The 22001-nt window shown below is 39.6% G+C and overlaps 1 protein-coding gene across 2 annotated transcripts in view; it reads right to left on the bottom strand.

Moving 5' to 3' along the window:
- Nucleotides 1-22001, bottom strand: part of Ghr (growth hormone receptor) — a 238825-nt gene that overhangs the window by 122572 nt on the left and 94252 nt on the right. For both annotated transcript variants that reach the window (XM_052159774.1, XM_052159775.1), the window contains exon 2: nucleotides 11582-11660. In XM_052159774.1, the coding sequence (XP_052015734.1) occupies nucleotides 11582-11651 (70 nt within the window). In that variant the 5' untranslated portion in view covers nucleotides 11652-11660. The remainder of the gene's footprint in view (nucleotides 1-11581; nucleotides 11661-22001) is intronic.

Raw genomic sequence — 22001 nt, 5'->3', positions numbered from 1 at the left:
CGGTTAAGGAAACCTGGCTTGACCTTTTTTTTTTTTTTTTTTTAAATGTTTTTCTCTTTTTATTTTTTGTCTGATCTTTTTATTTTTGCTTCGTATCACTGGAGAAAGTATTTTGAAAAAGAGGAAAAATAGAAGCTGTCTTTGAAAAGACTTTCAAGTCTGAAGTTGCTCATTCAGATTTTGATAGCACTTTAAGAATGACCCAGAAAAAAAATGATAATACTTTATGCTGTGTGGCTACTGTCAGCAGACACCTTAAATATCGTGGGCAATATGCATGAATTTGTGACATTTCATGCAAGGACATCCACCAGTCACTATCAATTCCTAATTCCTAGGTTCCTGGGTTCAACTTTAATTGTAGGACCCAGCTGGGTTGCTATTGTCTCTGCTGTAGCAAAAGTAGCCTCCCCTCTAATCTCCCCCTCCCCCATGCTGGGGGTTGGGGGGCAACTCACAACACTTTGTACACTTCAGAAGCATGCATTTGCTGTGGCATGCCTCACATGCTCTCCTTTTTAAATGTAACCCTTTTAGCTGGAAACCTTTGCCCTGGTGAAGGCTAACTTATGGGTTTTTAGCACCTGGCTGAAAAAAAAAAAACTTAGTTAAATAAAAGAACAAATGAACCTTTGAGAAGATAATGGAGGGTACTGTGACTGAGTGTATAAATATTTGCTTTTCTTTTTAAAGTGCCCAGACATGCTTCATCTCAGTCGGTATAGCAATCCAGGAACAGTCAGTTCAATATACAGCCAGTGGCTTTAGACTAATGGTTTTCAAATAGAATGCTTTTTGTGTCCCACCTGCTTGGAGACACTTAACCATGTATGGAGGCACTTTGGGTGTGAGCTGATGAGAACACATTACTGGTCTCTAGTGTATAGCAGTCATGATCTCACTAACATGGGGTAATACACAGAACATATACTACCCCAGACAGACCATCTGACCTAACATGTCAACAGTGTCCATCAAGAGCAAGAAATCCTCCTTGTATATAATCTTGATCTCTGACCCTATCATAACCATATGTTTTGTGAGTTCCTGCCTAAAATACTGTTCTGCTTTAGTATCTATTATAATAAAATACCTAAGGTGCCCCCAAAGACTAAATTTTTTAGTGAGCTATCTCCTTCATACATAACAAAGTAACCAAAAGGCAGTGAAATAAAAGTTCAGGGTTTGATTCTTAATTCTTGACCATAGATGAATGTCTAGCTTTCCTAGAAAAGACACGCGGGCATAGATCCCACCAGCCACTTCCGGGAAGAGGTGACTGAGTTCTAGAAAACTTACAGATCCAACTTTCTTTATGTCTATCCCAATGGCACATGCACCTACTGTTTATAAAAATGATTCCCTGCCTAGATGTAGTGGAGTGTTGCACATTTGTAACCATCTTTTAAAACAGTCAAGTCTCCAGCGTAACCCACGTGCCTAGGGAATAGCAGTCCCCACAGTGGAGAAGTGCTTAGTCCAGAACAGAAAAGCTGCAACTTTGTCCACTAGTTTTCACTTTCTAAAAAAAATTGCTGAACTATTTGTTTAAAACAAATCTTATGTGAAAACTCACTGTGCAGAATTAAAATAAGTGTTAGACAAATCTATGCTTAGGCAAAGGTGGGGCCTAGAATGCTTCGGCAGTCGTGCACTTCTACAGTTATCTCCAACTCCGCCTGATTGCCAACTCTTTCTACCTTGGGATGCCTTAACTGAACTCTGTCAGATCTGCACCTGAATACCATTCATGAGCTGCGTAAAGGTTTTAGATTAAGTTCCCCCCAATAAATGAGCTCATGAGACAAATATTCATGTGGTATTAGAAACCGTTGTAGGGGTTGAGGAGACAGCTGGGCTGAGGGGAAAGTACTTGTGGAAGCTTGGGGAGTTCAAACCCCAGCACTCACATTAAAAAATGAAAAAGAAGCCACGAATGTGAAAGAGAGCCAGGAGGGGTATGTGGGATATGGTGGAGGGAGGAAAGGGAACGGGCGCTGTCATTATATTATATTCTCAAAAATAAAAGAAATAATTTCTAAAAGGCATGCAAGTGCAGACTTGTGATCCCAGTGCTAGAGAGAAGAGAAGCAGACCTCTGGTGTTATCTGGCCAACTAGCCTAGCCAGTGATAATCCCTGTCTCACAAATGGTGAGCAGATCCAATGGAATGGCGTTCTGTCTAATACATGTACAGGCATATAGCCTGTTCTCTCTCTCTCTCTCTCTCTCTCTCTCTCTCTCTCTCTCTCACACACACACACACACACACACACACACACACACACACACACACGCACACACACACACGTGCACACACACACACACACACACACACACACACACACGCTAAAGCACACACGTGCACATCAGCATTCCAGGCACAGAAAAGGTGATTCTAGTAGCCTGAGGCATCAGATGAGGATACAAATGGTAGGTGTTAGAAATGAAATCTATGTCCCCAATAATGGCAAAGGAGTCTACCACAAAGGACAGCCTCCTCTAGAGTGGCTTTGATTTCTCAGGTTTCTCATCTGTTACACGGGAGAGAAATGACCTGTTTGAAACCTTCAACCAGTAAATGACCACAAAGACAATGTGGAAAGAGTGCATCCGCATCCAGTTACTGGTGACTATTCCTAGCCTTAAGCCAAGGTACTGCAAACCCTATGGCCTGCATAAGCATGCAGATTAAATAGAGATGTGCAATTTAAATTTACACTAGTATATAACCAATACCAGCAGCTCAGTCACACGGAAGTTTTGGGAACTATAGAACTAGACAACCATACTTAGGCACATTCAGAAAATGTGATGCTGATCTAGCCAACAAACAAGTCTAGTCTTATGATATATAAGTTTGTCTACCTATCCAGGGCCATCTGAGCATGGCACCTTGGGTACATTGATTCAGTCTACCCCAGTGGTCTTCGTGACCCCTTTGGTGGGTCTCATGACCTTTTCATGGGGATCACCTAAGGCCATTGGAAAGCAGATATTTCATTAGTATTTATAACAGTAGCAAAATTACAGTTATAGAGTGGCAACAAATAATTTTATGGCTGGGGAGAGGGGTTCATCACAACATGAGGAATTGCATTAAATGGCTGAAGCATTAGGAAGGTTGAGAACCACTTGTTCAGCATAGACTCTACCCTTAACGAGCTGGTCAGACCAAACTGCCTGACTCAGGGTGAAGCTACTGAAGCGATTGTCTCTCATCTGCTTCCCTAGGGTACTGCCCTCTCTGTGGCACATACTTTCATCACAGCTACTGCTAAGAAAAACATGTCCCCTGTTCCCAAACCAAAGTAGCAGCTGGTCATTGAAGGATGGAGGAAAATGACGCCAAAGTCAGAGGGGTGAAAGTGGTCCTTTTTTCAGAATAAGCGACTCCTCTCAAAGTGCTTTATGCATGCTAAGTACATTTTCTTTCAGTGGATTGATTATGTTTTAACCCTCCCAGGCTTTTATAGTTACAATCAATTATCGTTCCTTATTCATTGTCTTATTTCATTTTGGGGAAGCCAAGCTTCACCAGTCTCTGGCATGGTGCAACACTAATTCTGTTCCCACTAAACTCAAGATATATTAATAAGGTTTACACAAAGCACATTCCTATCCGAAAGCCAGATGTCAAAGCATTATTTATTTCCTTTTCCAAACATTTGCAAGGCTAAAATTTAAAGGAGACACACAATATCATTTTCACATTTAGAACTTAAGAAGTTAAGAGTTTTTCTAATATCATATTTACTTTCAACAATCAGTAGAACTTCACGTATCTTACTAGGGAAGCCTGTTATTTAGGGAATGAGTTCAAAAAAAAGATTCAGATATTTATAGGATCTGCAGTCAGAGTCTTTCATAATCTCAAGTTCAATGTCCAGAAGGGCAGTGAGAACTTTGATTTGGGATCTACAAGTCTTCTATGTTTCTGTGTCTGTCAATATTTGAGTAGACTTATCAGGTAGGTGGGGACACAGATAGAAATTGTGTCAGGGTGATAGTGTTGGGGGACCAGTTCATTTAATGTACAGTGTTGGTCAGTGGCTGGCATACTGGGAGGGGACTGTGTTTAGTGACCTGAATGTAGGAAGGGCATTATGGTCAGAGGCATTAATGTCTGGAGCAAAATTATGGTCCTGGTGTCATCAGGCCCATATAAAGCTATAAATAAAATCATTCCAGCTTCAGAGAAAAGCCCTAAATATCAGTTTCTACCACCGAACAGTTAATTTTAGATCCTTCTACAGTAAGGGAATGTACCCTGCTTAGATTTGGCCAGTCAAAATAGCAGGGACAGTTGTGGGACTAGAATGGAGAAATCCCAGGTCAAGATTTTGATGCTGATTTATTCATTCACCTAACAAATAAAGATATTTGTCAGAATGCCAGAGGATGAGACACAAGGACAAGAAGACTTTTCTTCATATCTGAAGGCCTAGTGACTTACATGTCAATAATGCTTTATTACATAATATATGGAATGACACAGTGTCATTCCTCTGAAGCTATTTACTTGAATGCAATCCAAAGGTTGTTACATAGCTTGAAGCATAGATGTCATTGCAACTTCATTTAGAAAATGGGCTTTCGGGGATTGGGGGGCTAGAAAAGGGGAAATCATTTGAAATGTAAATAAAAAATATATCGAATAAAAAAAGACATAACACACCAAAAAAAATGGACTCAAACCTCATGCCAGTCCCTATACACACATCTTCCCACTCATATTCTTGTTAAAAGATTATGTAAAAGTATTCTGAAATACTTCTCTAGTTATTGAGGCATGAACCATTCTCATCCGTGCAACTATGTCATGGAAACACAATAAAAATACTGCTAAGGAGAAGGCTTAAGACATGCATTGTCATGGAACCAGAAATAGAGACGTCTGGCAAATATATTTGATGAGATTTCGTTGATTCGTTTTGAGTCGCTTTGGGGAATAAGGGACTGGAGAAAACTTACAGCTGAGGTTGATGAAGTTCTCCAGGTCTCAGGACTTCTTGGTCTGTCTAGTAGTCTCCATACAGGACACCAAGGAATACAATCTCTGGGTGATCAACTGTGCAATCAGAATTCAAGTAGCACCCATCTCTACATTTCTACTGTCAACATCGAGGAAGCACTGCTCTGGGCTAGAAGATGACAGCAAGCTAGTGAGCTAGTGTTGCTGGCAGAGATAATATGGGACCCTGAGACCTGCTGCTCTGAAAAGCAGTATTGGGGATGCTGGTGTGTGCTTGATGACAAGTTAGGGGCACAGTAGTGAAGATAAGCAGCCACATGGCCCTGAAGCCAAGCCATGAAGGCACGTTGGTTGATGTATCTGATAGACCTATAGCTCTTCATCACATGGAGTTTAAAGTTAAAGTTTTAACTAGAACCAGCACTGGGGAAAACACCACATTAATTTCAATAGAGGATGGGGAAGGAGATGGAGAAAGGTAAAGAAGAGGAGGTAGATGAGAAGGAGGAGGAAAAGAAGGAGGAGGAAGAGGGAGAATCAGGAAAAAATTAAAACCACCAACCATAGGTCAGAAGACTCTAAGATAGTTCTCCTAGGTGCTCTGTGATTGAGGGACCCTGGCTGAATTAGTCAAAACTAGCATGGCCTGAAACGAGATTGGTCCCTAGCCAGAGGCAGAGAGCCCTATGCACTCATAAACATCCACTTTTTGCAGGTATCACACACCAATTAACTTATATCAGTCTCTTCCCTGTCAACCCACAAAAGGAGTCTCAGTTTGAGTCACTGAATCAAGGTGCTATGGGAACATTTGGTCAATCATGACAGTTTCTTATCCTGGAAAAACTGGGATCCAGGGCAGATAAGTGGAGAAATGATCTGTCATGGGCCCTTCAATTACTCATGTGTGGTCCTAAGCCTTCTACTTACAAATTTGCTGAGACACAACTTAATCACCTACACTGCCAGGGTCTTCATTGGGATGACTCAGCTGCTATGCAAACCTGTGTAAACCACCTTCTAGGATTCTGCCCAGCACAATGTGTTGGGGATCTCAGCACATCCTGCTTGCTTTTTGTTGCCTTACATGCAGTAAGCACACACTCTGATAGAATGTTTAAGGGTTTGTCAAGGTCTTGAGATATAGTAATGAATGCCTAAAGAATTTAATGGAAAGAGAGTTCAGTCCATTGTTTACATGGTAGACTTGGTGCTGTATGATCATCTATACCATGTGACAGCCACAACAAGCACAGGTGACTAGAGGGTCATAGAAATTGGGCTAGGCACAGGTTAGAGAAGTAGAAAAGGGAAGCCAAATACAGCATTAAAGACATGATGTTCTCTCCCTGGGCACAATGTGTTCCTATGCAGAGTGGTGCTACCTTTCAGCCCCTACCACTTTACTGTCAGCCAGATGACCTGGGTTCCATGACTGCACTATATTAAAAGTGAACCTATGCTTTTTAAATAACATTTAATTAAATGTTTGGAAACTTAGAACTGGATGGAATAAGAGCATACTGATATTCTCAAAGTTAAAGGTCTGTTAATTGAGCCACAAATAGTGCACTTGGGATAGCCTTAATATTTCTCTGATCATGATCATTTATCTATCTATCTATCTATCTATCTATCTATCTATCTATCTATCTATCATCTATTTATTTATTTTTACAATCCTGTCACGCTTTGACTATCTCTCTTTTGATTTATTTTAATCCAGTTCCTCTTCACTCATCCTTTCAAATTACTCTTATTACTACTATTGTTTCTAAGGTGAAATTCTAGCAATATTATTATCTAGCCTGACACTCTGTATTAACTAAGGGCACTCACAACTGAATTATGTTTACCTATCTGCTTCACCTTCTATAAATTATGGTCTCCTAGAAGTCATGAACATAAATTTTAATTTCCTCTTGGAACCCAAAAGGTATTTAAAAAATGTCAAAAGTCTGTTTTGTGTCATTGTTTACAAATGACTGCTTATATCTCTGTTGGCATCATCTGGAGTCACCTGGCTTGCAGAAGTCCAATGTCAAAGTACATTTGTGATATGAGGAGGTCAAGGTGACACAGGATTGTTGATGTACCTGGACGTGAGCCATAACATTAGAAAGATTATGAAACTCTTCTTGCTTTGGATGATCAAGAAAGCTGAGGATGAAAGGTCTGGCTTCCCCCACTCACTTCAGGGAGAAGCCAAAGCTTTAAATTACTGGGGTTTTGACATTGTTTAAAGGGACACTCTTTAATGTTTATCAACTTCAACTGTGACTCTAATACTTCTTTGAACTATATCCAGAATGTCTTGGCAACTTCTAATGACCATGTGTAGCTTCAACTGCTGTGGTGTAGAGTTTGTTTAAAAAATAAAAAACCCCTACTGTGCAATTATTTCCTGTTGAACAGTAAGATCAGCAGAATCTTCCAACTAAACATCATGTTGTTCTGTATAGGATTATAAAGACTGTTCAAAAATATAAGGGAAACAATACTTGCTGTATTCTGGTTCCTTTAGAAAATGGCATATCATTCTAGTAAAGTTTTTATTTTCTCTTAAGTGGTATAGAAAAATACAGTGTGTTTTGCAGAAGCTTTCTCCAGAGTGGGGAGAGGTGAATTATAAGCTTTGCCTATAGGTGTTATTAATTGGTTGTATAATCTATATGTATAGATATACACATAAACTTCCATATAAATATCATACCTAAATAGTACATATACAGTCTATAAATACTAAAAATGCATAAATAATGTTCCATCCTGTGTTTAGCACTTTTGTTTTGACTGGCTTGCTTACAGCTTTGAGAAAGAGTATCATTTGATGAATTTGGCACATGCTTTTTCCTTCTTTCCATAAATTGCCAGTTTTTTGAGGCCAGACAAGTCCTGTCTTTGCCCGTGAATCCTTTTGCCATCTGTAGATGGTATAATTTGACTTAAATCAACTGCCTCAAGTCTGTATCCAAGAGAAACAAACAGAGTTCTCAAGTACAGTGAGCTTTGCCAAATGACACCTTTCTTGTCTATAAAGGAAGTGCTCAATGGATATTTGTTGATTTTTAAATGCATATAATGGAACTGCTCCTTGCATGCTCATTCACTGAACATTGTATAACTTGGTAATTGAATGAGCAATTTTCTACATTCAGTGCTACCCCTATGTAGTGTGATTTGGGCCATTCCCACAGTTCATGTACAGAGCCAGATCCTCTAACTCTCACTATACTTACCTAATGTCATCATAACTTATTGAAGACTTTTCTTGTATTCCTCATGGCCCCTAAATTCAAGCTTTGAAAATAGGAAGTGTTGAAGAGATGTCTACCCAGTGACCCTGGTGAATTAATGATTCCATGTTTGCTTTGAGTTACTTTGTTCAGGAATCTTGATGATTTGCCTTCATTATGAAAGCTAGACATTAAAGGGTCAGGCCCTCAATCACTTCCAGAAACTTCGTGTTCGAGCCAGATTGAACTTCTTTGCCTATCAGGAATTTGTTTGCTTCTATCTGAGGCTGCTGAGGCCCAAGGGGGAAGCTGAGTTGTTGATTGTGTACTATATTAAGATAGATGGCATACTTGACAGTGGGCATTCCTATATATACCAGATCTTTGTGCTCATTTTTCAGCAAGCAGCATTCCAGGTATAGCCAGTAGATAGATCCATCTGGTAAAGTCTCCTAAAGATGAGACAATATTGCCCATTCTTGAGGATGGAATAAGGAATTCTCCATGAGATTATGTAACTTTCACTGAGGAGGAATATGGAGTCTCATATTAAGAACGAGTGATGCAAAAAAAGAATCCTGTTATTACAACATTATAAATAATACAATGATGGCACTGTTCAATGTTTGGTTCCCATTACGTTTCCCACAGGGCAATTACATTTAATTAAGAAAATCCTCTCAGACCCAATATATTTCCAGTTGTGTATTTGCCGAAACAAGTAGAGCCCTGCTCAAGTAGTCAAGAGGCAGCCCTCCCTTCCCATACAGACCTGTCATCTTCAATCTACCTCAGGGGCAGATTTTTACAAGTGATTACCTTATGATAACCCATTTAATACTGCCATGTATTGTGCCGATCAAGCCGAAACAAAGAATGAATTATAAAACTATGTTGTCTTTAATTCTCTACCTATAGCTTTTAGTCTGCCTAATACCAAAAGAGGGAAATCGAAAATAAAATAATTTGATCCAGACCTGGCAAAAAAGGAAACACATGTTCCATGAATGTTATCTGATATTGTGACCCACAGTGTGCCATGTGCTAAGTTTGGCTGAAGCTATTAGGTATGTGGCAGACACACACATACACACATACACACACACACACACACACACACACATGAGCTTGCTTGAACATGCTTACCTATGACCTCTTAAACAAACAACATACCCTATTTTAAATATTCAGGCTATTTTAAGAAAGTTTTCTGAAATACCCAAATATTTAAATTTCCTTAGTTTAACAAAATGAAAGACGGAAATGTTTTCTCTGCTAAATTCTTCCTATACACAAGAACTGGTAAAATACATGATTTATATTTATTATAAAATGTTTCATTTTCTAACTGTTCTCTCCTCAAGCCAACAAGGTGCAAACACAAATTATTAAAAAGGAAATTAAGACACTGCTTTGGAACTGGCTGTTGAAACCACCACTTTTTGTCAAGGACTCTATGTCTGAATTCATCGCAGCTCTATACCTAACAGTCAAGACATGAAACTGCCCAGACTTCAGCTTGAAACTCTTATCATTTGCCACAATGTGAGTGGATCTAAAGCGAAAATGGTTATCAGTCTAAGAGAAAGAACAATAAACATGGTTGCATCAATGTGTAATTTTACAAAGAAAAGGTCAAATTGTAGAGGCAACAGTGGTGATCACATTTGAGGCAGGGGAAGGGCATGGCAGACTGCCATCTATAGGGCACAAAGCAGCAAATATGCAGTATTAAGTCTAGTGAATTAATGGACACAAGAGGACTGTGGTTAAGGGCAGATTATTATATTCAGGACTTCTGCTATACAAGTAGATCATGGCTTCTCTTGCACACAGAGAGAAAATGGGCAATCATGTACACATGCTCGCATGTGCACACACACATGCACACACAAGGCTTATAACATTGTATGTCTGTTTTGTTTTGTTTGTTTGTTTTGTTTTTTTGTTTTTCATTCTTCTTATGAAGTTGAAGACTGCAAATGTTTAAGCTATTGAGCAGAACTTGGAAATTCTCTAGGTTTGAAAACAATTTGAGCTCTAATCTCTTAGTCTTGGATGTATTTTTTCAACCTCTTTAATGGTTTGTACATCATACCTTTTACTTCACTGACTTTCAAATTCCTCAAGCCTTGCCCCGTGGACTGAAAGTCACCTTAGTGAAGAAAGGCGAGATTAAACCGCCATGACTCTGGACGGACCGGCAGAGCATCTGAGCTGTAATTCTCTGGCTCAAAACCAGGCTCAAAAAGCAGCCATGGGAAAAGCGGCTGAAGTGGAGCCCGTGACTCTCTCCACGTCTGACTCGCATAATGTTGACATTATAACACCAGCGAGACCCAAAAATACTTCAAACAATCATGATTTTTTTTCTATAAATATTTTGGGATCGCTTTAAGAAATCAAATAGCACATTCTATCTGGTTCCCTTTCCAAGCGGCTCTTAACACAGTCAGCAGCTCACTACTGGGCATTTATTTTTGGTCACAAGGTCAGCAGGACATCTTAAGGCGTTAAGTCGCCCGTTAAACTGTGTTTTCCAACATGAGCTGGGTGTTGAGTACGGGAGTCAGCTACGCTTAAAGCAACAACAGAATCCGGTGCCGCAGCATGGCAAAAACGTGCTGTTTCTACCCTCCAGTGAAACCCAGGCAAAGAAAACTAGCATGTGCTCAAGACAGTCTTCATAAAAGTCCGCCAACCCTTTGTGAGGACACTTTTTTGCAGACAGACAACCACACACACTTGCATTATCCTTTGCTGTTTCTGTTATGACATGTGAGTCTGAAAATATTGAGACTACTAGGAGGGTATAAAAGAAAAACATAAGGGAAAATATTCAGACAGTTAAGGTAGCTTACAACTTCTGGGTACATAGGTCACCGAGTTTGGGTGTCTTTTTCCTCTGGAACTCAGCCAAATGGAAATCATTCAGAGAACAGGGGCACAACTTCATTGGAAGCCTGAGATTTCCATCTCAGGGAATATAATTAATAGGACTGCATTCCAGGCTCTGGAAACAGACTCTGCTAATGCTTAGTCACAGACAAGCTGAGCGATTAGTGGGCTAATAATGCTTTGGTGTGATTTTAATATCTCTCCTGGAGACCTGGCTTGTCTTCATCATAAGCAACCCAAGCACATTATGTAACACTAATTTCCAATATGAAAATGCCAGATGCCAAAGCCCTACTACTATAGCCCCACTTAACACATCCCCAGAGTGGCTCTCCTGGGTTATGAATTTAAAGTTAAGACAGGTTTACTGTTCGCTGTTACCTAAAACTTAGATGATTTCGTTTGGATTTAACACAGCTCTGCTTTTTCTTTCTTAACACCGCATGAGGAGAAAAAAGAACGCAGAACTCACCCTCACTTCCAGAAAATGTGTTGCTGGAGACTGCCAGTGCCAAGGTTAAGAACACTTGCCAAAGATCCATACCTGAGACCTGCAAATCAGAAAAGGCACAAGGTCAAGACAAGCAGCCACAGAGCATGCTCGTGATATAACACCCAAAACCCTGGGAAGTAGTGAGTGTGTGGACAAAGCCGTTGTAGAAGAAATCTTAGCCAGTCTAGCATTGCCTCAGACTTCTGAACTACCATACCTGTCATGAGAATGCACAACAGGTTGGAATCCATTCCCCATCCCATGAACACTTGCCTCAGCAAACAGAATGAGCAGTATAGATTTTTTAGGTCCTGGCTGACAGCCACAGGATCACCTCACAGCAAATGACACCCCCCCCCATACACACACAACTCCAATAACAGGGCTAGTGTAATTCCTTTTAATTTAATGTGGAGATAGAAAACTTGCTCAGCATAGGGCTTTGAGAAAGACAAGAAATAAAATTTAAAAAACAAAACAAAACAATCCTCTATCATACTGTACTAACATTTCTTACACCTCTTTCTCAAGGACCAAGGGAACTTAATTTATATTTTACAAACACTGGACTGATCCCAGAGAGGGGTAACTAGAGGGAAGCTGAGAGGCGAGAAATACCTTTCAGACATTACAGGAACCCTGGGAGGCTTTGATCTTATAATGACTGTGTGCTCTGAAACACCCGGGCATATGCTCACCAAGAGCCCACAGTCTCTGACTTTCTAGTCATTTAGAAGCCCAAGAGTGGCTGCACCCTTAGCCTTTCAGTCTAATGATTGGGGGATCAATCAATAGGCTCTGGAAGCACATACTTTAATCTGAAGGAAATACACTTCAATGGAAAAATAACCTACAGTGACTATGTCCAGGATTCTCTAGAGCCAAGGCTGGATTGGTTGGAGAGAAACTCAGTACTCTTTGGAGAAGGATTGCTGCATTTGACAACTGTTGCCAACCACTTTGAGACTTAGTCCCAGTATTTCCACAAATACTGCCCTATTTACAAGTCATTTAAACACACCTTATCAACACTCTACCAATTCTTTCACTGCCTCCATGAACATCCTTTTTTAATCACTTGCAAACTTGGTGATACTGATGTAACTCTTCCTTTCATCCCTAATCAGGGTGAACTGCTGAGTAAGAATGTTTACTTTCAGGGGTCTACAGGTGTGGTTTTGGTAGCAGCCAAGGAATTTTGAAGAGCTATCAAATGCCAAATGTTTTACATTTTCCTTTGCAGACAGGGGACAGCATTCCAATTCCCTGTTCTCCAGGTACTTTTAGTTAACAAAACACGTCTCTATGCAAACCGAGTATTTTCATGTGTCTGAATATATTTGCATGCCTTCACACCCTCCCTCCCAAACTCTGATCCTTGGGATCTTTGGTAGGAACAAATGTGAAAGTTAACCAGGAGGTTCTCAGCAAGTGGGATGTTGCTGTGACCCACCACTACATTTTGATTCTTAACTGGAAGGTCATGGGCTGACAGCTTTGCCTCATTTACTTTGCAAATGTGAATCACTAGCTCTCTCTTATCTTTTCCTCTGGGAATACAGACCATATAGTGTTCTTTTGGAGCCTCTAAGCAAAAATGCATCAAATGGCTAGATCAAGTATACAATAGACTGAAAATAATATAGTATGAACTTTAGTTTTGCTTTCATTTAAAAAAATATTAGGGAACACACTGAGGAAGCAAACTCTAAACTTTAGTAAGGAGACTTTAACTAGTCATCTCAGAACACACTTAAAGTCAAGGTGAAAGCTCCTATTGCCATGTGCTATCTTGATAGCAGACTGTAAGAGTGAATGCTCAATTCCTGGGTTGTTAGGTATATACAGAAATGTTTGCATTTCTTAGAAGATACCATCCAAGCCTTAGAAATCAGATCTCCTATTGAGTCTTCGTAGGACCAAAGACCTCTCCTCCCCTTGATGCCTGACAATGCAATCCTCTGCTACATATGCACCTAGAGCCATGCGTACCCCTTGGTTGATGACTTAGTCCCTGGAAGCTCTGGGGGGATCTGGAGGGGAGGGTGGGGGGCAAATGGGTGGAGGAACTCCCTCATATAAATAGGGGGAGGGAGGATGGAATAGGGGCTAGCTGGGAGCGGGGAAACTGGGATAGGGGATAACATTTGAAATGTAAATAAAGAATATATCCAATAAAAAATTAAAATAAAGAAAGTAATTAATTAAAAAATCAAGAATAAAAAATTAACACCTATTGTTAAAGTAAATATATCTATACTAAGAAAAAAGTGGAAATCAGATCTTCAAGCAATTTAAAAAGACAAGGCAGTGCCAGAAACAAATGGGATTTATGTCAGAAAACGAGTAGACCAATTTTGCCCAGACTCAAAGTTTTGTGCTTTCTTCATTTTGGGGTTCCAGATATTGAATCCCAGAAGCCACATTGCACATGTTAGATAGGTTCTGCAACTGAATTGGTTCTGACTTACTCCACAGTCTTTTCCACGCTGCTTCACACACAGGAACTTTAACTTCTCTCAAATTAGTTACTACAACACTGCTATAAGAGAAGTAGAGCTCAGCATAGCACATTTTTATGTTTTACACACACACACACACACACACACACACACACACACACACACACACACAGCAAATTGGTATTCCAAAAGCAAATTAGGCAGGAGTTCATTTTCGTCTCCTATCACAGACACAAGGTTATTTTAAAGCTGCAGTTCTCTCTAGCAGGAGATCTGAACATGTCATGGCCACCTGGAACATACTGCAGAAGGACCAGACGTGTAGCACTTCAGGCATAGGAACCAGAAGGAGGACACTGGAGTGGAGCTGGCTTCAGCAGGAGTCAGCTGCTGTATCGGATTCCAGTCTCCCCTCTCCCTCATTGGTGTTTCAGCAGACATAGTCCAGAGAATTTGCTACTGGCTTTGATTGCCTGCTCTCCCGAGCAGCTTTGCAGAACTCCATGGAGAACCTTATCAAATGTCTCATCTGACATCTCCAAGTGTTGTTATGGATGTGGGAGAAGACAGAGGTCTGTCACACAGAGTTTGGAATTTTAACTTAACACAATAGCATGAGCCAGATGCCAGAGAAAGAGAGCCCCTTCTTCAAGTTTTTCCCCCATAAATGTCTAAACTTATAATCCATTAACTTCAAGATAGAAGAGTTCGTCCAATGTGCCTCTCTAAGAGGCATTTATTAAAGGCAAGCATTTTTTCCAGAGGTATATATCAAATTTAATTTCTAGGTTTGCAGTATTTTCCTAAGGAAAAAAAATCCTACTTTAATTTTCTTGGAGACTTATTCATTCTTTGGCTACAACCCCCTGGAATATTTTCAGGAAGAGGGAGAAAATGGACTTCTTTTCTTACATAATGGAACTCACACTCTACTCTCCAGGTCTGAGGCGTTTTGCCTGCTTTCCTCCTTGCCCCCAGGGAGAACCAGTTGAAAACTAGAACAATCCAGCTGGTGTACTCTGTAGGTTGCCCAACAAAGAATGCTCCCAAATCATACAATCAGGTTCATGATCAGACTGTGACTATGACATAGTTCACAGACACAAAAGAGGAGATACAAGTTAGATGCAACATTTCCCCAAACATATAACCAACTCTAGGTAAAAGGGCATAGGCTACATTATGTTAAATGAAAATAAACAAATATTTTTGGACTGATTCATGGCTGCTAGCATTGAACAAAGCCCTATAGGGATTAATACAAGAGTTATCCAAACTTCATTTCTTAACTATAAAAACTAGGAAATAGCTGGGCAGTGGTGGTACACACCTTTAATCCCAGCACTTGAGAGGCAGAGGCAGGCAGATTTCTGAGTTTGAGGCCAACCTGGTCTATGGAGTGAGTTCCAGGACAGCCAGGGCTACACAGAGAAACCCCGTCTCAAACAAACAAACAAACAAACAAAAAACAAAACAACAACAACAAAAGATAGGAAATATTTAAAACTGAGAAGAGATGAATTCTAATTAAAAATGGAAAGTTAAAGTAGAAAAAAAGAAATCATCCATTGGGTTGAAGGCTTAAAATTAGAACTAAATGATAGTTAAGATTTTGATGCGTAAAGAGAATGAGACAAGCTATGGCAAACCTGTACAGACCAAAGCTCAATGCCAATGGTCTGGGACAGTGATAGAGTCTGAGGGTGTTTAGTTAATATTCTGAGACTAGAGAATTAAAATCGATGCCCAGATTTATAGGTAAACCTGGGCTAGCAAAGTAGAACAGGATTGAAACAGCATTTTCAATCATATAAATCAGCCTTTGCGCTAGATAATATGCAGAAATGGATTTTCCTTAAGATAACGTTGCTTCTTGTGCTTTCAAAATTTAATCATATCCTGGTATACTGAAAAAAAAAAACCTGTGATAATGGGATGCAGGAGAAGATAAGGGACGACAAGTCTACAGTAAGTGACAAGTGTACACATGAATGAATAGAAGGCTGAGGTAGGGATGCTGGGGTCCGACTTGCTTATGGGGAAGAGAAGCTCTCCTGATTGCTTGGGTTACTTGGTGAATGACACAGTCACGAGGCTTCCAGAAATGTGAGAGTTGTCTGTGTGAAGCTCAAGGTATAAGAACAAGGACTACAGGGACAGACGCCATCAATGCGTGTGGCAGTTGTATAGAGATGAGTATTAGGTAAATGTAACACAGTGACCAGACTGCTTTGTGAAAAATGCCTATCTTTGTCAAAAGTAATATTAAAATGCGCATTAATGACAAGGGGATATCTGCTCCTGCAGCTTGTTTATGATCAGCAGAAACAAAATAAACCATCATCCTACATCACCCATATTCTATGACTCTTATTAATTATTTTAAAAGAAATTGAACAATGATCTCCTTAAAGTTCACTGCTAGCTCATTGGTGTATGGGAGGAGCTAAGATGGAGTTGGGACTGGAGTCCTGTCAAGCAAGCCGAGAGCAACTCCACGATGACAGCTAAATTAGCCAGAAATAATAAGTTCCCTTAAATTCCCATTTTTGACAATTTCAGGGTTTTTTTTTTTAAATATTGAAAAGAGCTGATTTCAAAAGTCCAGTTGAAACAGAACTGCTTATGTTGCTCAGGAAAGGCATTTAGAGGATAACCTAATAAATATGTGCTATCCAGTGTTGGTGTGTATTAATAATAAAATGTTGCAAAACTGTATTAACTCATCACGGAACAATGCAAAGGCCAATCCAAAATGATACCACAAATCACCTCTTCTAATTAGCACCAAGCATTTATTTGGATAGTTTGCATTTAGAGTTTATGTTAGGTAATTTTCACTGTGGGGATCATCTGAAAACTGGTCAGATACACGCGCATTAAGTCAGTTTATTTTCTTCCCATTAGTGGAAGAAAGAAAAGTTTACAGTTTTTTTTCAATCAAAAATATTATTTCTGTGTGTGTGGGGTGCATGCATGTAGGTGCATGTGTGTGCATGCCACGGTACATGTCTGGAGGTCAGACAATATTGTGGAGTCAGTTCTCACCTTCCTTAAGGCCACTGGGGGGCCTAATGAAGGGCATTCAGCTTGCAAGGAAAGGGCTCTACTCATTGATCCATATCCCAGATATTAAAAAATAATAATAACAAAAGTTGTGTGCTACTTAACAGTGGGGACAGACTCTGAGAATAGTATTGTTAGGTGACTTTTTCATTTGAACACTGTAAAGTTCACTTAGACTAATCTAGATGGTACAGCCCACTGTATACCAAGGTTACATGATGATATCTATGTATCAATATATAGATGATGATATAAATATAGATAGATTATATAGATATCATGTGTGTTTTATGTATATAATAAATATATTTTCCTTTATATAATGTGTTTATAAGTATAAATAAAACATATGCACCTATATGTTCATATATATGCATGAGGCATAAACTAGGTTGTGAAGAACTAACAACAGATTAAAATAAGTGAAAGAGACGGTGATGCAATCAGAATGCAGTAACCAAATGGTCCTTTTTGTTTTCATAGCATGTATATACCCTAAACCCATGGTAAGAAGGATAGTGCTAAAGGAAACACAAGAACCTGTGGCGTTAGTTATCACCATCACTAGCAAGTATATTTGCCACAGCTAGCTCACTGTGACTGGCAATGCAGCAGGTTCATCTTACCTTAACATTCACCTTAATCCTAACCTTAACCCCATCCCTAACTATCACCCAAATGTGAGTAATGTGGTAACCATGTCAGGAAGCAGAGAGGCAAAAGGAATTTCTCATCAGTAATAGTGTATGAGAGAGATCCTTGGTATGGATCTGGATTATGGCTGAAACATCGTTATGTAGGTAACGTAGCTGCTTTTTTTTGAGATTGCTTTTTTTCTCCGAAATCTCACGGGTTCCAGGATAAAAACTTTAGGTATATATACCGTGAAATAGAACTAAAAAAAAAAGTCTTTGGAATAGTGGTTGATAAACAGTAGATCTTTTTTTCTACCCAACAAATAAGCATATCTTGTTTGTGTCAGAGTTGACTGACAAGTTAGCAATGGCTATTGAGCATTTGGAATATGGCTAACGTGACTGAGGAGTAAAGTGATTTTATACTGCATTTAACCATAACTGATTATTTTAATTAAGCACTTACATGCATTTAGAAAGTGTTGAAAGGTAGATATTCTTTTCCAGCTGTACATTTTATGATCTAAATTAAAACTATAAAATTTAGCAGCTAAGTTGAGATATGTATGTATCAACTACATATAGATCTTGAAGGCTTGGTAAAAAAATGGATACAGAGTATCTTAGTAATTATACTGACTGCATATTGAATTCATAATTTAGATAATTGAATTAGCTAAAATATATTACTATAATTAACATTCATTTCTTATTTTTCAGATGTGATTGGCTGAAAATTTAAAATACGAGGTATGCAATAACTTTCTTCTTGGCAATATTGGTCATACATTTTGTGGTTTATATGTTTGCATTTGCATTAAAATATTAAGCTCATTTATGCTTATTACACTATCAGCACATATTTTGCAACAAAACAACAAGCAATTTAAAGTATTTTTAGTTACATAAACATTACAAGCACATTTTCAAAGGTCCTCACAAACACTGAACAGTGGAGACCCAAGATTCACAGAAGTCTCTGGAGACTTCAGGAGATGACATTTGCCTGGGGTTTTGTAGGAGTTTCTTAGAGTGGGTGTTACTTTTATTTACCTCCATAAATGTAACTATCTACATGAGTTTACCTGTTCTGTGCACTGACAAGTGTCTCCTTACTGTCTCTTTAGAATTACAAAAGGACCACGATCTGCTTTTGCCAACCTCTGTGGCATACATATCTCTGCCAAAGCTGATTTTAGCCTACCATTATGAAGCCAGTAGAAGCTGGATCCAGTTCATCCCTGGCAGGGAAAGTGACCATCGCTGGCCAGCTCTATGTAAAGTATCAGGTACAAAGACTGAGGAATCTGCTGACTTGGACACAAAATGTATGAGGGCATCAGAGTGAACCCTGGACATTTGATTTCATCTGATGACATCCGATCTGCTGTCAGCAGATCCTGCTTAGTTAATAATCACCCAGAGAAGCAGATGTGGGTCTCAGACATTGTCACAGCCCTCTCACCTTGATCTTTATTTACAGACGGGGTGAGATAGACAAGTGAATGTGTTCTTGATACAGAGGATGCTAGGTTCAAATCCAGCCTTTACTTATCTTAGTATGAACACTTTTTCAAAACAACAACAAAAACCAACAACAACCTCAGAAGTAGATGATGTGACTTATTCAAATCATTTTTTCATTATCCAATAAATTTATAATTATTAGAGTTCTGAGAAAGGTACCACATTGTTCCCATGGAGCAGACCTTACTTATATACTATATAAAACCTAAGACGGTGTGGGTGGTAAAGCAGTCAATTTACATCACATGAGGTTGCAGAGAAGGAAAAAGTTCACACATAGCCGGGCGGTGGTGGCACACACCTTTAATCACAGCACTCTGGGAGGCAGAGGCAGGTGGATTTCTGAGTTCGAGGCCAGCCTGGTCTACAGAGTGAGTTCCAGGACAGCCAGGGCTACACAGAGAACCCCTGTCTCGGGGAAAAAACAAAACAAAACAAAAACAAAAACAAAAACAAAAACAAAAACAAAAAAAGAAAAAGTTCACACTCATGTAACATATGTTTCCTAGAACTATTCGGGAGTGCACAGTTGAGGTTTGTATTTAGGTGAGCAGGGAATTTAAGGATCATTACATAGAGGTCCAATTGTGCAGGAATTATCCTAGGGGTTGAAATATTATTCTAATAATTATTTCTGATGTTATTACAGGGCTTGGATAATTTGTTTTGGTAAGTATAGATTTTAGAGCTGATTGAATGGATGAATTCTAACAATCTGAGGACTGGCCTGAGGCAGGGACCCTTCCTGGGATAACACAGAGGCGGTAGGACCTTCCCTTCCTTTATGGACTTAAAGCAGAAAGAACATTTTGGGAAATAGGTGTTTGGAGCTTTGATCGCTGTGCCTGGCTATCCTCTTCAGAGAGGATTTCCTGACTGTCAGGACATTCTATTAAAAGTCATCAGTGTGCACTGAGCACATTGCAGCAACTCCACAAGGAGCTCTCTAGCTGCTAGAGTCTAGAGTAGTACTTCCCAATGTGAGGGTCGAAGAACCTTTTCACAGGAGTTGTGTAGCAGATATCTTGCATATCATATATTTGTATTATGATTCACAACAGCAGCAAAGTTATAGTTAAAAAGTAAAAATGGAATACTTTCATGGTTTGGGGTCACCACCACATAAGGAAAAGAACTTCGGATGGCTGAGAAGCATCTTAAAAAATGCTCAACTTAATTAGTCATTAGGGAAATGCAAATCAAACAACCCTGAAATTTCACCTTACACCAGTCAGAATGGCTAAGATTAAAAATTCAGGACACAGCAGGTGTTGGTGAGGATGTGGAGAAAGAGGAACACTCCTCCACTGCTGGCGGGGTTGCAAATTGGTATAACCACTCTGGAAATCAGTCTGGCAGTTCCTCAGAAAACTGGGCACCTCACTTCCAGAAGATCCTGCTATACCACTCTTGGGCATATACCCAGAGGAATTCGCAGCAGGTAATAAGGATATGTGCTCCACTATGTTAATAGCAGCCTTATTTATTTATTTATTTATTTATTTATTTATTTATTTATTTAAATTTTTTATTCGGTATATGTTTTATTTACATTTCAAATGATTTCCCCTTTCCTAGCCCCCCCCTCCCAAAAAGTCCCGTAAGCCCCCTTCCCTCCCCCTGTCCTCCCACCCACCCCTTCCCACTTCCCCGTTCTGGTTTTGCTGAATACTGCTTCATTGAGTCTTTCCAGAACAAGGGGCCACTCTTCCTTTCTTCTTGTACCTCATTTGGTGTGTAGATTATGTTTTGGGTAATCCAGGTTTCTAGGTTAATATCCACTTATTAGTGAGTGCATACCATGATTCATCTTTTGAGTCTGGGTTACCTCATTTAGTATGATGTTCTCTAGGTCCATCCATTTGCCTAAGAATTTCATGAATTCATTGTTTCTAATGGCTGAATAGTACTCCATTGTGTAGATATACCACATTTTTTGCATCCACTCTTCTGTTGAAGGATACCTGGGTTCTTTCCAGCATCTAGCAGCCCTATTTATAATAGCCAGAAGCTGGAAAGAACCCAGGTATCCCTCAACGGAAGAAAGGATGCAAAAAAATGTGGTATATATACACAATGGAGTACTATTCAGCCATTAGAAACAATGAGTTCATGAAATTCTTAGACAAATGGATGGAGCTGGAGAACATCATACTAAGTGAGATAACCCAGACTCAAAAGATCAATCATGGTATGCACTCACTAATAAGTGGATATTAGCCTGGAAAACTGGAATACCCAAGACATAATCCACACATCAAATGATGTCCAAGAAGAACGGAGGAGTGGCCCCTGGTTCTGGAAAGACTCAGTGTAGCAGTATAGGGGAATACCAGAACAGGGAGGTGGGAAGGGGTGGGTGGGAGGACAGGGGGAGAGAAGAGGGCTTATGGGACTTTCTGGGAGTGGGAGGCCAGAAAAGAGGAAATCAATCATTTGAAATGTAAATAAAAAATATATCGAATAAAAAAAGGAAAAAAATAAAGGGTCACAGCATTAGGAAGGTTGAGGAGCATTGGACTGGGGTGGGGCATCATTGGCTCACCCGGTCTGGTTCGTTTGGTGCGTTTATGGGGTCACAATGCAGGCATGATTCTTATGCAGCCGAGAAACATCAGTTCTGTGCTGCCGATTCGAACAGTGTCCCTTCTCACAGTCTTTTATGCCATTCCCTTCATCAAGCAAGCCATTTCTTTTTTCCAAATTAGA

This window comes from Apodemus sylvaticus, chromosome 16, assembly GCF_947179515.1.
Source record: "Apodemus sylvaticus chromosome 16, mApoSyl1.1, whole genome shotgun sequence".
Taxonomy (NCBI): Eukaryota; Metazoa; Chordata; class Mammalia; order Rodentia; family Muridae; genus Apodemus; species Apodemus sylvaticus.
This window is presented reverse-complemented; position numbering and strand designations above follow the sequence as displayed.